Source organism: Elephas maximus, chromosome 12 (assembly GCF_024166365.1).
Source record: "Elephas maximus indicus isolate mEleMax1 chromosome 12, mEleMax1 primary haplotype, whole genome shotgun sequence".
Taxonomy (NCBI): Eukaryota; Metazoa; Chordata; class Mammalia; order Proboscidea; family Elephantidae; genus Elephas; species Elephas maximus.
In genome coordinates this window covers 18,584,363-18,598,998 of record NC_064830.1, presented here as the reverse complement: position 1 = coordinate 18,598,998, position 14,636 = coordinate 18,584,363, and the positions used below count along the sequence as shown (strand labels likewise).

The window sequence follows — 14,636 nt, the reverse complement described above, 5'->3', positions numbered from 1 at the left end:
GAAGAAAATATATGAATGGGCAAAGGATGTGCATAGGAATTTCTTCAAAGAAGGTATACAAATAGCCAATAAGCAGATGAAAAGATGCTCAGCATCATTAGTCATCCAGGGAAATGATGATTTACCACTTCATACCCACTGTTAAGTGCCATGAGTGGACTTTTAACTCACAGTGACGCTATATGACAGAGTAGAACTGCTTCATAGGGTTCTCTAGTCTATAATCTTTACAGGAGCAGATTGCCAAGTCCTTCTCCCACAGAGCTGCTGGGTGGGTTCGAACCTCCAACCTTTAGGTTAACAGCCAAGCTTTTAGCCATTGTGCCACCAGGGCTCCTTTCACTCCCACTAGGATATAATGATTAAAAAGACAGACAATAAGAAGTGCTGAGCAGGGTGTGAAGAAACTGGAACCCTTACACATTGCTGGTAGAAACGGAAAGTGGTATGGCCACTCGGGAGGACAGTTTGGCAGTTCCTCAGAAAGTTACAACCTAGCAACTCCACCCCTAGGTACATATCCACAAAAACCAAAACCAAACCCAGTGCCATCGAGTCGCTGCCAACTCACAGCAACCCTACAGGACAGAGTAGAACTGCCCAATAGAGTTTCCAAGGAGCACCTGGTGGATTCGAACTGCTGACCCTTTGGTTAGCAGCCATAGCTCTTAACCACTATGCCACCAGGGTTTATCCAAGAGAACTGAAAATATATGTCCACACAGAAACTTGTACATGAATGTTCATAACAGCATTATTCATAATGCCGAAAGTAGAAACAACCCAAATTTCCATCAACAAAATGTGTTATATTCATACCTGAAAAATCCACTGCCATCCAGTGGATTCCAACTCATAAGGACCCTGTGGGACAGAACAGAACTGCCCCATAGGTTTTCTAAGGCTGTAAATCTTTATGGAAACAGACTGCTACATCTTTCTCCCATGGTGCGACTGGTGGGTTAGAACTGCTGACCTTTCAGGTTAGCAGCCAAGCGCTTTCACCACTTTAACCATTGTATGGCTATAAAGGAGTCACCAAACTAATAAACCAAACCGTTGCCCTGGAGTGGATCCAACAGGATTCCTTTATATCCACACAATGGAGTATAATTTAGCAATAAAAAAGAAATGAAGTACAGATTCATGCTCCAATATGGATGAATCCTGAAAACATGCTAAGTAAAAGGCCACACGTTGTTATCATTTACATGAAATGTCCAGAATAGGCAATCTACAGAGACAGAAAGATTAGTGGTTGTCTGGGGCTGAGGCTGAAGGATTGGAAATGACTGCTACTGGGTATAGGGGTTTCTTAGGGGAGTGATAAAAATCTTCTAACTGGATAGTGGTAAGGGTTGTACAATTTTGTGAATATACTAAAAGCCACAGAATTGGATGCTTTAAAAGGGTGAATTTTATGGCATGTAAATTATATCTCAATTTCTAAAACAGCAAAAGAAACTAAGTACCTCAGGAAGTCGCAGGAAGATCTAAAGAATTTGAGATATAATTCAGCACTTATGTTTTCTCTTCAGGACTCCAAATTAGCCACGCCTTGCTCAGTTTTATTCCTGACGTTTATTTCACAGGCTTTTCAGACTCAGTGTTTGTGATACAATAGGCTCAAGCATAACAACGATTATGTACAATGGAATATTGTACACAGCGTCACTATGAGTCGGAACCAACTAAAGGGCACCTAACAACAGCACCATATGTGATACAAAGAACTGTGGAGTTTTCAGCTGGGGAGGGGAATGAGAGATCATCTAATCCAAACCCCTCACTCTGGAGAACAGGCATTCAGAACAGCAATTTACTCAAGGTCCCACAGCAAGACGGAGGCCAAATTAAAACTAGAATCTAGCTCTTCAAACTCACGGGCTGGTGCTCTTTCCACTCCACCACATAAACACAACGAGTCCGCAGGGCAAGTATAAAAACCACTGCTTCATAATAGAGAGTACAACTTCCAAAAATGAGAATTTGGGTTCCCCAAAAAACTAGTAGACCCTTAATATAAGAAAATGTGTACTTAAAGTTCAGCAATCCAAATTAATTAATTACTGGAAAACCCTGTCATCATTAATACAACCTTTTACCACAGAAACAAACCACAACAAAGATATGATCAAGAGACCAATCCATGGCAGCAGAGACTGCAAAAAACTGCTTCCAGGTGAGACAGCAAACTCCATAGCCCCATTTGTCCCAAACTTAAACTAGCAATGGAATTCCAGCTCACGAGCCAACCACCATACTTACTCCAGAGATATTCTGGGGAAAGAAATTTTTAAAGGGGGAGATGAAAGAGGTGAAGCTTATTATCACCTCTGTTGACGTCAGGTGCCATTGAGTGGATTCTGATTCATAGTGACCCCATGTGACAGAGTAGAACTGCCCCCACAGGATTTTCTTGACTGTAATCTTTACAGGAGATCTCCAGGTCTTTCCCCCAAGGGTCCACTGAGTGGATTTCAAAGGCCAACCTTTCAGTTAGCAGCCATGTGCTTAATTATGAATATGAATAGCCAAGAGAAAGAGAAAAATAGAGAGGATGGTCAGAAAAAGTAGAAAGTGGCAAGAGGCAGACGAATCCAATCGTGGGGCCAACAGTAGCAGACACAGAATGTTAATAGCTGGAAAGGCCCTAGAGTGCATCTCATCCAACCCCTTATTTTACAAATGAGGCAACTAAGGCTGGGCCAGTGAAATGGCTGCTCAAGGTCTAGCAGCTGGTTAGTAACAGGTTAGAGCTATTATGTGAATAAATGTAATACAAGGCCTTAAAACACTCTCTCTTCCTTTCAGTGGAAACCCTGGTGGTGTAGTGGTTAAGAGCTACGGTTGCTAACCAAAAGTTCAGCAGTACCTTGGAAACCACATGGGGCAGTTCTACTCTGTCCTATAGGGTCGCTATGAGTCAGAATCGACTCGGAGTCAATGGGTTTGTTTTGTTTTTTTTCTTTCTTTCTTTCTTTCAATATCTCCCAAAAGTTCTCTAACTGGCAACATGGTGCTGGCTCGTCTCTGCCCAAGTTTGCCTAAACACACAACATCTCTGTTTCATCCTTCAGTGGCCACCTCTCAAAACAGATTTGCTGACACAAGGAATATACTCAATGGATGTGATCACTGCCTATGTGGCTCTGAGTCCTTTGCATATAGTCTTGACAGTGTTCTCAGCCTCTCAGCTCGATGGGGGCCACATCTGTCCTTTTAACTCACTCCATGGCAGTTAAGGTCATTTAGTAAACACCTCTGATGCTAAGCACCACCTCAGGGGTTAGTATTTAATGACTCTAAGTGGGCAACAATTGGGACCCGCCTGCAGAAGATCAACAATTATGAACCTGCACTAAAGAAGCCCATAGAAACACCTGAGGAGGCATCTTCAGACAATAAAGGTCCCAGCAAGAGACCGTCAGGTGGTGCATTAAAGGACCAACAGGAGTAGGACCCTGAAGGACAGGAGGGCTAAGACAGCATGCTCGGGAGCCAGATGCTTGCCTGGAACTCCTGGTTCTATCAACTGCTAGTTGGGAACTAGGGAGACTCATTTAACTTGTCTGAGCCTCAGTTTCTTCACTTTTAAAGAGATAACAATAGGGCCGACCTCAAAGGATTGCTGGGAGGATTAAAAAATCGATTTAAAAAACAGCAAAGTGCTTACTAAGGTTCAAAGAAATGTCAGCTGTTGTAGCAGTTGCTGCTTTTAAAAAAAAAAACTCTAATAAGAACGTGATTTCTTCTGGGAAGCTAAGGAAAGAGGCCCCAGAATCCTGGTCACCTGGCTAGAATCCTAAAAGACAAGAGAATTCATCATTAGAGACAACTGTCTTCATCAGTCACCAGATTTTATTGACAGTATATAAAATCATACTGACAAAGCCATCTTCAACACCAAGTGGAAAGATGACATCATGAATAAGATCGTGAGCAGGGCAGGCCTCCTGCCAGGGTGTGAGTAATGCCCCCGGCCACTGGCCTGTGCAAGGCTGGGGATGTGTACAGCAGTGAAAAGAGTAAAGAGGAGCAAGTTCTGTAGCAACACGGACAGATGAGGCAGAGAGAAAACTGTAGCACCAAGGATTTACCAGAAACACCCACTCAAGACATGCAATATATGTGACTCACTAAAACTAACAGCAAGGAAGAGATTGTGCTAGTCACAGAGACGTGAACATGAAGGGCCCTTCCTGTCCCAGGCGCTACAGAAGCAGTTGGTGGCTGAAGGAAATAGCAGACTGGTGTCAAAACGCTTGAGTCTGAACACTAGCTCCATCACTTACCAGCTCCGTGATCTCAGTAAAGTTGCTTAACTTCTCAGAGCCTCAGTTTCCTCACTTCATAAAACAGGGATAATGGTATCTACCTTATGGACTTTTTGTAATAATAAAATATCATTGTTGTTAGGTGCCTTCAAATCGGCTCCAACTCATAGTAACCTTACATATAACATAACAAAATGTTGCCTGGGTCCTGTGCCATCCACACAATCATTGTTATGCTTGAGCCCATTGTTGCAGCCACCGTGTCAATCCATCTCTTTGAGGTGCTTCCTCTTTTTCGTTGACTCTCTACAAGCATGATGTCCTTCTCCAACGACCGGTCCCTCTTGATAATGTGTCCACAGTAAGCAAAGTCTCGCCATCCTCACTTGTAACGAGCATTCTGGCTGTGCTTTCTCCAAGACTGATTGGTTTGTTCTTCTGGCAATCTATGGTATATTCAATATTCTTCACGAACATCATAATTCAAATTCTTCTTTGGTTTTCCCTTTTCACTGTCCAGCTTTCACGTGCATATGAGGTGATTGAAAAGATTGTGGCTTGGGTCAGGCGCATCTTGGTCATCAAAATGACATCTTTGCTTTTTAAGATTTTAAAGAGGTCTTTTGATGCAAATAATTAGATGAGTTAATACTTAATGTATGTCAAGAACTTAAAGGATGCCTGGCATACGATAAGTGCCCGATAAATGTTAGAAAGACAAGGAAAAGAAACACACACACAAAAACAAAACCAGTGACTAGGATAACACTTGATCTATGCTCTGAATATATCGAATACACTCAGGCAACATCATCATCACTGCAAATATGTAACCTCCCCCAAGAAAACAAAGACTTAAAGCCTCCCTTAAAACCTGAGGTAGAAAGTGTCCATAAATCTACTATCACTTCACAATCAAGCACGCCCTCCAGAGTCAAGGGCAGTGTATGAGATGCTAGGAAAACAAGTAAGGTAAAAACAGGAGAATTGGCCTGCCGAGAGGCAGCCAGTCAGGGTCTGACTACAGGACACACAAGACCCAATTTGCAGCTTTGCTAACTCTCAGGCATGCGTTAAGTATCTGAACTAACTCAAGGGACCATATGATAAACTACAAAGCCCCGACCTTGATAAAGCATGGAGTCCTCCATTAATGTCAAACCACATCTTTACCTGGCCCCAACAGCTCTTCTCAACACCTTTACTACTTCGTAATTATGACATCGGTTTAGGGTATAACTTTTCTCAGCTACAGACTTTAGAACCAATTCATGACAATGACAGGGTAATAATTATGAAACTCATTTAGATGGCATTGTTACAGAATCGATCAATTACTGCAAAAAAACAACAAAAAAAAATCTTGCTCACCAAGCCTGAATTCAGGGAATCCATAAGCCTGGTCTGGAAGAAAGAATTACATCTGTATTCTCACTAACCTCTAAATGAAATCTAGCATTTTCCTCAATTACAAACGTAAACAACGCACTGGGGTAGTATTAGGTACCTGTGACTGTCACCAACACAAATAAAAACTAAATGCCTACCACATCATAACTCTGAACAGTTTAGACTTTGGCTTGTCAGCTGAACAAACAGACACTGCTCCGGGGGGCCACGTGGATGAAATTACTAGCAGGATAATCCTACAGGATGTCTACATTTCAATGACAATAAACTTCAATCGGAGTTTTCTACTATCTCAAAATACTGTTTACACTCATTAGTGCTTCAAAATCAAAGTATGTATTAGACCCATTACTAAATCTTGATAATCAGTGCTTTAATAAAGCAGCACATTAGTAAAGCAATTTTTAAAAATATTTTACTAATTGAACTTCACTATAATTGGTTTCCTTTGAAAGCTTATGTATCTTATTGTATGCATTAAAACATTGTTTTGAGAAGCAGTCCACCAGCTTCACTAGATTGTCAAGGGGTCCATGGCATAAAAAAAAATGAGGTTATAAATACTTTTAAGGGAAGAGCTGGTTCTATCTTCTGTCATATCCTCGGCACCTGACAGTGACAACATACAGTAGGTGCCTATGATGGAATGAATTGCCCCCAGAAATGTGTTGTAAATCCTAACCCCTATACGTTTCATGGAGCCCTGGTGGTTAAGTCATTAAGAACTTGGCTGCTAACCAAAAGCTCAGCAGTTTGAATCTACCAGGTGCTCCCTGGAAACCCTCTGGGGCAGTTCTACTCTGTCCTATAGGATGGCTGAGTTGGAATCAACTCAACAGCAACAAGTTTGGCTTTTTTTTTTTTAATACCTGTGGTAAGGAGCCCTGGTGGCACAGCAGTTAAGCACTCAGCTGGTAACTGAAAAGTCGGTGGTTCGAATCCACCAGCCCTCCACAGGAGAAAGATGTGGCAGTCTGCTTCCGTAAAGATCACAGCCTTGAAAACCCTATGGGGCAGTTCTACTCTGACCTGTAGGGTTGCTACGAGTTGGAATCCACTCGATGGCAACAAGTTTAGGTAACTAAGACAGGAACCCTGGTGGCACAGTGGTTAACTGCTTGGCTGCTGACTGAAAGGTCAGCAGTTCGAACCCACCAGCTGCTCTGAGGGTGAAAGATGTGGCAGTCTGCTTTCCTAAAGATTGCAGGCCTTGGAAATCCTAAGGAGGCAGCTCTACTCCGTCCTATAGGGGCACTACGAGTCAGAATTGACTCGATGACAATGGGTTTTTTGGTTATCCCACCAGCACACAGTAACAAGAACCTGTCAGCAGGTCCTGACAGCTCTTCTTGCACAATGGATCTCAACTGAATCTTCTCACCACCTCCACTGCTACCACCTTGCCTGGATGGCTGCAACAGTCCCTGCTAGTCTAGTCTCTCCAGAACTACCACATTGAACTTCTAAAAATGTAAATCCAATAACGTAACTCCCTTGCTCAAAACCCTCCAATAGTTTCCCATCATACTTAGGACAAAATCCAAATTCCCTCCCCAAAACACATAAAACCGTATGTGATCCAGCCTTGCCTACCTCTCTGGCCATTTCTCATCCTTCTCTCCCTCACCCACTCCTCTCCAGGAACACTGGTCTTCTTTCTGTCCTTGAAACGCTCAGAGCCCAATCTCATCTTACTGCCTTTTTACATGCTGTTCTTTAATTCACAGATTTTCCATGGCTTACTACCTTACTTCACCCAGGCCTCTGCTCAAATGTCACCTTTTCAGAAAGGCCTGTACTGACTTCAGTTTCCTCATCTCCAAAATCAGTTTCTATTCCTTTATTCTGCATGATCTTTCTTCACAGCACTTCTCACTGCCTGAAATATTACATAATTACTTGTTTACTGCAGTGATTATCAACCCCATTTCGGGAGGAGGCTTTAGGAAAAAAAAAGGCCAATGTTCCAGGTCCCACCCAAACCAATTAAATCAGAACGTCAGTGAGTGGGGCCTGGCACGTCTAGCCACAAAACCTTGCCAAGTGTTTCTAATGTGCAATCAGGGTTCACAGTCTAGAATAGTGTTTCTCAAACTTTAATGTGCATATAAAGTACTTGGAGGTATTATGAAAATATAGATTCTGATTCACTAGGACTAGGGTGAAGTCTGAGATTCTGCATTTCCAGCGAGCTACCACGTGACGCTGACGCTGCTGGTCAGTGGGTCTGAAACAGCTTTCTCCAGTAGAATTTCTGACGATGAAGAAAATGTTCTAAATCTACGCTGTCCAATACAGAAGCCACTAGCTACATGTAGCTACTGGGCACTTGAAACACGGCTAGTGTGACAGAAGGACTGAATCTTTACTGCTAGTGGAGGAAGCTAGATGGCACACCACATTGGACCGTGTCAAGTCTAGAATGTATATGATCCCTGAGGAAAAGTACCGGTGCCCTGAAATGTGGTGAAGAGAAGAAACAATGACTGTTGCACATTCTTGGCCTGAGTAGCCCCGGGTGGACTGAGTAGCTTGAAAATCTCACCACAGAGGCCTAGTTGGCCACCACCTCAGGAGTCGATACATATTTACGTAAGGCAGGCAGGCAGATATGGAAGACCATATGGAGACGCCTTAGTGACTGAAACATGTGGTAACCCACAGATGACTACCTTGACTTCAAGGCGCAAGTCACACATCACCGAACAAGGCCTTGCCTAACTGCAGTCCCAGGCAGACCACTCCCACCCCTGTGCAGCCACGGGATTCTGTACATCCTTCTGGCCATAATCCTCACAACACTGTATTGCACTGATGTGTTTCTAGAATGTCTATATTTCCCACTGGTCTGTAGGTTCCTTGAAAGAGAGAATGTATTCCTCTTGGTATTCTATTCCCATCACCTAGCATACAGCCTACCACACTGGAAGACTCAATAAATCCTGAATGGTTGACTGCGCCTGGAACCCACCAGGGGTAGCACTAGCACTTTCACCGTTAATCACAAGGAGAAGAAACTGAATTCAGCAAGGGGAAAAGAAATCGCATAGATCATTCCTTCCTCAAATAACTCAAATTTCCATACACATTAATCTGCATTTCAAGACACAGCATAAAAAGGGGGTCCTAGTTGACCACAGACGCTCACTTCCAAAAACACTAATGCACTAGGGGCAAGAAGTGATGCCTGACAGCAGATTCAAAATGTGTCAGTCTGGGACTGGGGGGAGCTGTTTTTCAAAGAAGTCGCAAAGGACTAAGATTCAGATTCACGTTCTTGCCTGGAAAGCACGTAGGCCTGGTTCCCACTGTAACTGCTGGGAGGTGGATCTGGCCCCAAGGACATCAGGGCCCCTGGGAGTCTGTGCTGCACAGATGCTCATTCGACCCCTGCAGTTAGAACCCTCTGCTTGTGACAGCAAAGAGATTTCCAGGGTAACCGGGAACAACATAGCAGAGAATTATGGCCCTGGAAGGAAGTAGATTAAATTTTAATACTTACAAGGCAACATCAAATTTATTTTTAAAATTACACATCTAACAATACCAAATAAGCAAGGCAGGAGGGTCTCATTAAAAACATAAATATTCCAAGTATGTATACAATTCTTCCCCATTCTGTGAGTATTTCAAAGTGCCCAGAGGCTCAAAGAAACAGAGACAGACATAACAGAAGAAAAAGAAAGGGGGAGGGGGAGCTCACTATTCAGATTTATGCCACAATTACTTATTTTTTCCATTATTTCCAAAAACACAAGGCTGACTCCAGTTGCAGCACCAAATTTTGTAGGTTTGCTAAAATCACGCAAAATCATCATCTATCCAGAGGGGAAAAAAAAAAAAATTTTTTTTTTTTTTATCGAGAGAAGTCATCTTTAGTAAATGAAAATTTCACACATCTACGCTCTCACCTGCATGTCCCCCGCCAGGACAACACACTGGTTAAAAAATAAGCATGGGCTAATAGATACCTTGAGAGCTGGTTCGGTGGTAGAATTCTCATTTTCCATGCCGGAGACCTGGGTTCAATTCCTAGCCAGCGCACCTCAAACTCAGGGGCGGTTTGCACGTTGCTACAGTGCTGAATGAGTCGAAGTTGACTTGACAGCAACAGGTTTTGTGTTTTTTTTTTTTTGGATGAGGCTGAACCCTGGTGGCGCAGTGATTAAGAGCGCAGTTGCTAACCAAAAGTTGGGCGGTTTGAATCCACCAGCTGCTCCTTGGAATCTCTATGGGGCAGTTCTACTCTGTCCTATGGGATTGCTATGAGTTAGGACTGACTTGACGGCCACAAGTGTGAGCCTCCAAACTAAAACATTAGGAAGAGAGGCCTGGTGATCTACTTCCAAAAATCAGCCAGTACGAACCTCATGGATCACAACAGTTTGATTCCGTTTTGTACAGGATTCCCGTGGGCGGAGGAGGAGGGTGGGGGGAGGCGGGAGGTGATGGCAGCTTACAACAATAGATATCTAGTAGTTTTTGATTCACTTACTCATTCAACAATACATCCGTTCCCCTACTGTTCCCATGCCTCCGCCCCCACCCCCAATTAAATACCATTCTCACTCCACTGGTCTAAAGACCCAACTACAATATAATCTGTTAATTAAACAACATTTACTGCATCAGTCTGTCAGGCACTGTGCTGTGTTTCACATGCATTATCTCAGTGAGCCCTCGCCACAACCTTATAAAGGAGACACGCACTGTTACTTTGACTTTGGAAACCCTAGTGGCATAGTGGTTTAGGGTTCAGCTGCTAACAAAAAGGTAGGCAGTTCAAATCCACCAGGCGCTCCTCGGAAACCCTATGGGGCAGTCCTACTCTGTCCTACAGGGTCGCTATGAGTCAGAATTGACTCGATGGCAATGTTTTTTTATTCTGACTTCAAAGCTGGGAAATACAAGAAAACATATGGCTTCTCACCCAAGCTCACACAAGTGGCAAGTGGTGCGGACCAAACTCCAACCCGGGTCTATCTGACAAAGGAGTAATTTACAGAATTCAGCATTATTTAAAGTAACAGGAAGCAGCATAGTTTCTGAAAACAGCATGCAGCCAAGTTTAAATCCTAGCCCTTCCACTTACTAGCTCCATAACCTTGAACAAATTACTTAATCTCTCCTAGTCTCCATTTCCTTATCTATAAAGCAGGGATGAGGAATAAATACAAAAGATGTAAAGCCCCAAGAGCTACTAGTATTATTCCAGCTACAGGTATGCAAATCAAAATATAAATTATACAGCTGTAGAATGATTTTTAGCCACATTAGAAATCACAGGTTCATGAATCAGGAGTTTCTGGGTGGTGCAAACGATTAAGAGCTGACTCTTACCCCAAAGGTTGGCAGTTCAAACCCACCCAGAGGCACCTTGGAAGACAGGCCTGGTGATCTGCTTTCAAAAGGTCACAGCCTTGAAAACCCTACGGAGCAGTTCTACTCTGTATAGGAGGGGTCTCCATGAGTCAAAATCAACTAGAGGGCAACTATGAACAACAAAGGTTAATCAGTTTAAAATTAGTCTACTAATTCCATTACTCAGTTGTTTAAATATAAGATCAAGAAGTTGTAAAATTTCAAGCTTATTTTATGTGTTAAATAAGTAACTTTGTCATAATAGCCACTCTCTAGTCTCCTTTCAGTATGAAAAGTAAATGTCTAAAACCAAAATATGTGGGCACCATGTGTTATAAAATCATATATGGAACAAGTTTTAGTAATGGAACTGAATGTGAACACCAAGGAAAAGAGCATTATATAAAGGAATTCACAGCCATTCCTTTCAGAATGTAAACAACTTTCAAATTTAGTCATCTTATAAATCCAAGTTCACATGTACCATCATCATTTAATACGAATAATGGATTTGCTTAAAGTGACACAGGCCTGTAACATTTTAATTTTTCCCATTTTTTTGAGACATTAACCAATTCTTGTGCTTAGACGGCAATGTGGAGCAAGCCTGGAGTTTAATGAATTGACCAAATCCAGTGTCTTTTTAATCTACTCAGTAAGTGAGCTCTAGATTAATCCCCTGCACATCATACAAAAAGAGCTTTGGAATTGTACACTGTAAACTAAAATTAATCAGAGAAAGGGTATGCCGATTTTAATAGCAATTCCTATTTGCTTAGCTTTCCAACATCTGCCAGTGTTAACAATATTTAGCTGACAAGCTGCAATGGGAAAAGCAACAGAACTTTAAACACAAGTATTTTCAAAGGCATAGTAGACAAAGCTTCCTTCAAGAAATATTTAGCTACCTCTTTGGTTATAATTAGTCTATAAACATTATTAATGGTGTACTTCAAAACATCACAAACATTTTTCTCTTGTTTTTCAACCAGCATTTTTTTTAAAAAACTTCATCCCCCATGCCCACCACTCATCTGAAAGCATCATTTTCACCCTTGCTGATTCAAGTAAAATGAAGTGATCCAAGGATCACAGAATTCACTACAAAAGATTTACAAGTAGCTCAGCTAGTACCAAAAATAGGGAGAGGAGAAAGGAGGGAGGGAGGCTACCCTAGCTGTGCTTACAACCTTCAGAAGGCTGAACCTGTTACTTTTGATTTAACCTATTATTGACTGTTTACGTCTACAGTGAAAAAAATTTTCCATTAAAGGAAATCATTCCGGATTTTTTTTTTTCAACCAATTCCTATCAGCAGATGCTCTGTTCAAGTGGGCAAAAAAATTAATGCCATTGCTTAATTTAAAGCTCTTTAACGATCTCTCCTCACTCAGTCTAGCCCTGTCTTTCTCTTCTTAAATACCTACAGCATCCAACCCTGTGACTTACCGACCAAGAGAAATGTAATTACCCACTCAATACTGCTCTATTTGTGGTTTATAAACCAGTCATTTCTTTTGAGCCAAGCAGATTGCTAGGCACTCCATATACATTGTCTCTAATCCTCAAAACAACCCTCCAAAAAAAAAAAAAAAAAGACCCAGAGTGGTTACATGATCTAAGCAAATCAACAGTAAACGAGGGTCCCTGGATTCAAACTCTGCACCTTTCACTGCTGCAAACTGCTTTAATTTCCAGCATATGCTTGTTGGTTCCTTAGTGTTCTCTCTCCCCAGGACTCTGAATGCTTACTAGTTAGCAACTAGGCATGGTGACTTTGCACCTTTAAAGGACTTGACCAGTCAGGCCTTTCCCAGATTGATGGATAAGGGAGGTAGGTATTCAGGGCTTCAAGCAGGTAAGACACATGTAACCGGTGAGCGGCCTTTCGGATTTAAAATCCCTGGTTTCCTGCACCTTGCCTGAATTACTCGATTTTGTGCACGATGGAGAATTCCCCTTAGGCCTTCCTTGCTAACGTTGCACACCTTTTTGAGCAGCCAGTTTTTCCCCCGAGACTGACCCGAGAGTCCAGGAAAGTCGGGGCGCGGGAAAGGGGGCTGCAGCGAGGGGCTCTGAGCACACAACTCCGTCCCACCAGCCCGACCAGCAACTCTGGGGTGGGGTGGGGGGGGGTACTGAACCAAGGCAAACTGCAGGGGGGAGGCATTCTCAACCAAGTTGATGAAATCCGTGCCTGGCTCCTGCGCCCGGGAAAAGGCGAGGGCAAACCCTAGCTTCCGGACCCAGGGGAAGTGGTGGGGCGCAAAGGGGGTCGGTCTCCCTCCCGCTCACCCGCCGACACTGACTTTCCTGTCAAAGTTGGCCGCCTTGGGGGGAAACGATATGGCCAAGGAAACCCCGCGAGGGAAATAAGGGAGGAGAAATTTTTCTTTAAAAAGGCCAAAAGGTAACCATCAACCATCCCCTACCAACAACCTACACCGGGAACAAAGAGCTTCTGTTTCAAGCAGGATTAACTCCGCCGCTTCGGGATTTTAAAGAAAAAGAAACTTTTCCCCTGGATAGGGGGGCGGAGGGGAAACGGCGGAGGGGGGCAGGTTAACCAAAGCTCGCCGGGAGCAGAGACGGCGCCCGAGCGGGAGGAAGTGCAAGTCTCGGCGGGGCGCGGGCCGCCGCGCCGCACCCGGGAGCCCGCATCGCGCCCCAGAGGCCGGGCCCCGCCGCGCTCACCTCCTCGATGGCCGCCACCGTGTTCCGGCACTGGGCAGTGCGCGTGGTGAAGCTGGACGCGGTGGGCGCCTTGTAGTCTTCATGGGTCTCAGCCACGAATTCCGACACGGAGATCTGGTCCGGCATCGCCTCGGCGCGGAGAAGCCGGCGGCCGGGAGCGCGAGAGCCGCCGCCTCAGCCGCAGCGGCGTGCACCGACCGCACAGACGCCGCCGCGCCCGCAGCTCCTTCCCGGCCCGGGGGACAAAGGGAAGCCGGCCAGGGGCGCCCGAGCCGCTCACCGCGGGAGCCGAGCGCCGCTGGGAGGGAGCAGGTCCGCCGCCCGCGGTGCCCAGACGCAGCCCGGCCGGCGGGAGAGGAAGGGCGCGCGCGCAGCCCCGCGCAGCTCGGCCCCCGCCCGGGTCTGCACCGCCGCGGCTGAGGGCCCCTGCGCGTCCGCCGCTGGCACCCCGCCGCCCCTTCCTCTCCCGAACGAGCCCCCGAGACGGGCGCACAGAGCCGGGTGGGAAGTGCCGGCCACCCAGCCTCGGCACCGACAGGCTCCGGCGGAGAGGGGGCGGGTCCGGGGCGGGGGCGGCTGCCGACCCGGCGCGGCGCGGCGAGGGGCGGGGCGGGGCGGGGCGGGGCGGGGCGGGGCGGGCGGCGGGAGGGCCGGGCCGCCAATCCGCGCGCTCGCCGCCGCTGCCGCCGCCGGGAAGCTAATCCTGCAGGAAGGAAGGCGGCGCGCGCCGCGGCTGCTGTGGAGTCGTGCTGGTCGGCGCCTTATGCGCGCGGCGTTACCGGAGCGTTCGGGTGCCCCAGCACGCGCGCCGGGTTCGAGGGCGGGCCCGCCTCCCGGCCCGGCCCGGCTCGGCCGCTGGACTCGCTCTCGCCTGCCGCCCCTCCCCAGGTCGAA

General features: G+C 45.5%; 1 protein-coding gene across 3 annotated transcripts in view; it reads right to left on the bottom strand.

The window, feature by feature from the left end:
* ASAP2 (ArfGAP with SH3 domain, ankyrin repeat and PH domain 2) overlaps positions 1–14,294 on the bottom strand; it is a 222,682-nt gene extending 208,388 nt beyond the window's left edge. For all 3 annotated transcript variants that reach the window (XM_049904584.1, XM_049904585.1, XM_049904583.1), the window contains exon 1: positions 13,743–14,294. In XM_049904584.1, the coding sequence (XP_049760541.1) occupies positions 13,743–13,868 (126 nt within the window). In that variant the 5' untranslated portion in view covers positions 13,869–14,294. The remainder of the gene's footprint in view (positions 1–13,742) is intronic.
* Between the last annotated feature and the right edge of the window lie 342 nt (positions 14,295–14,636).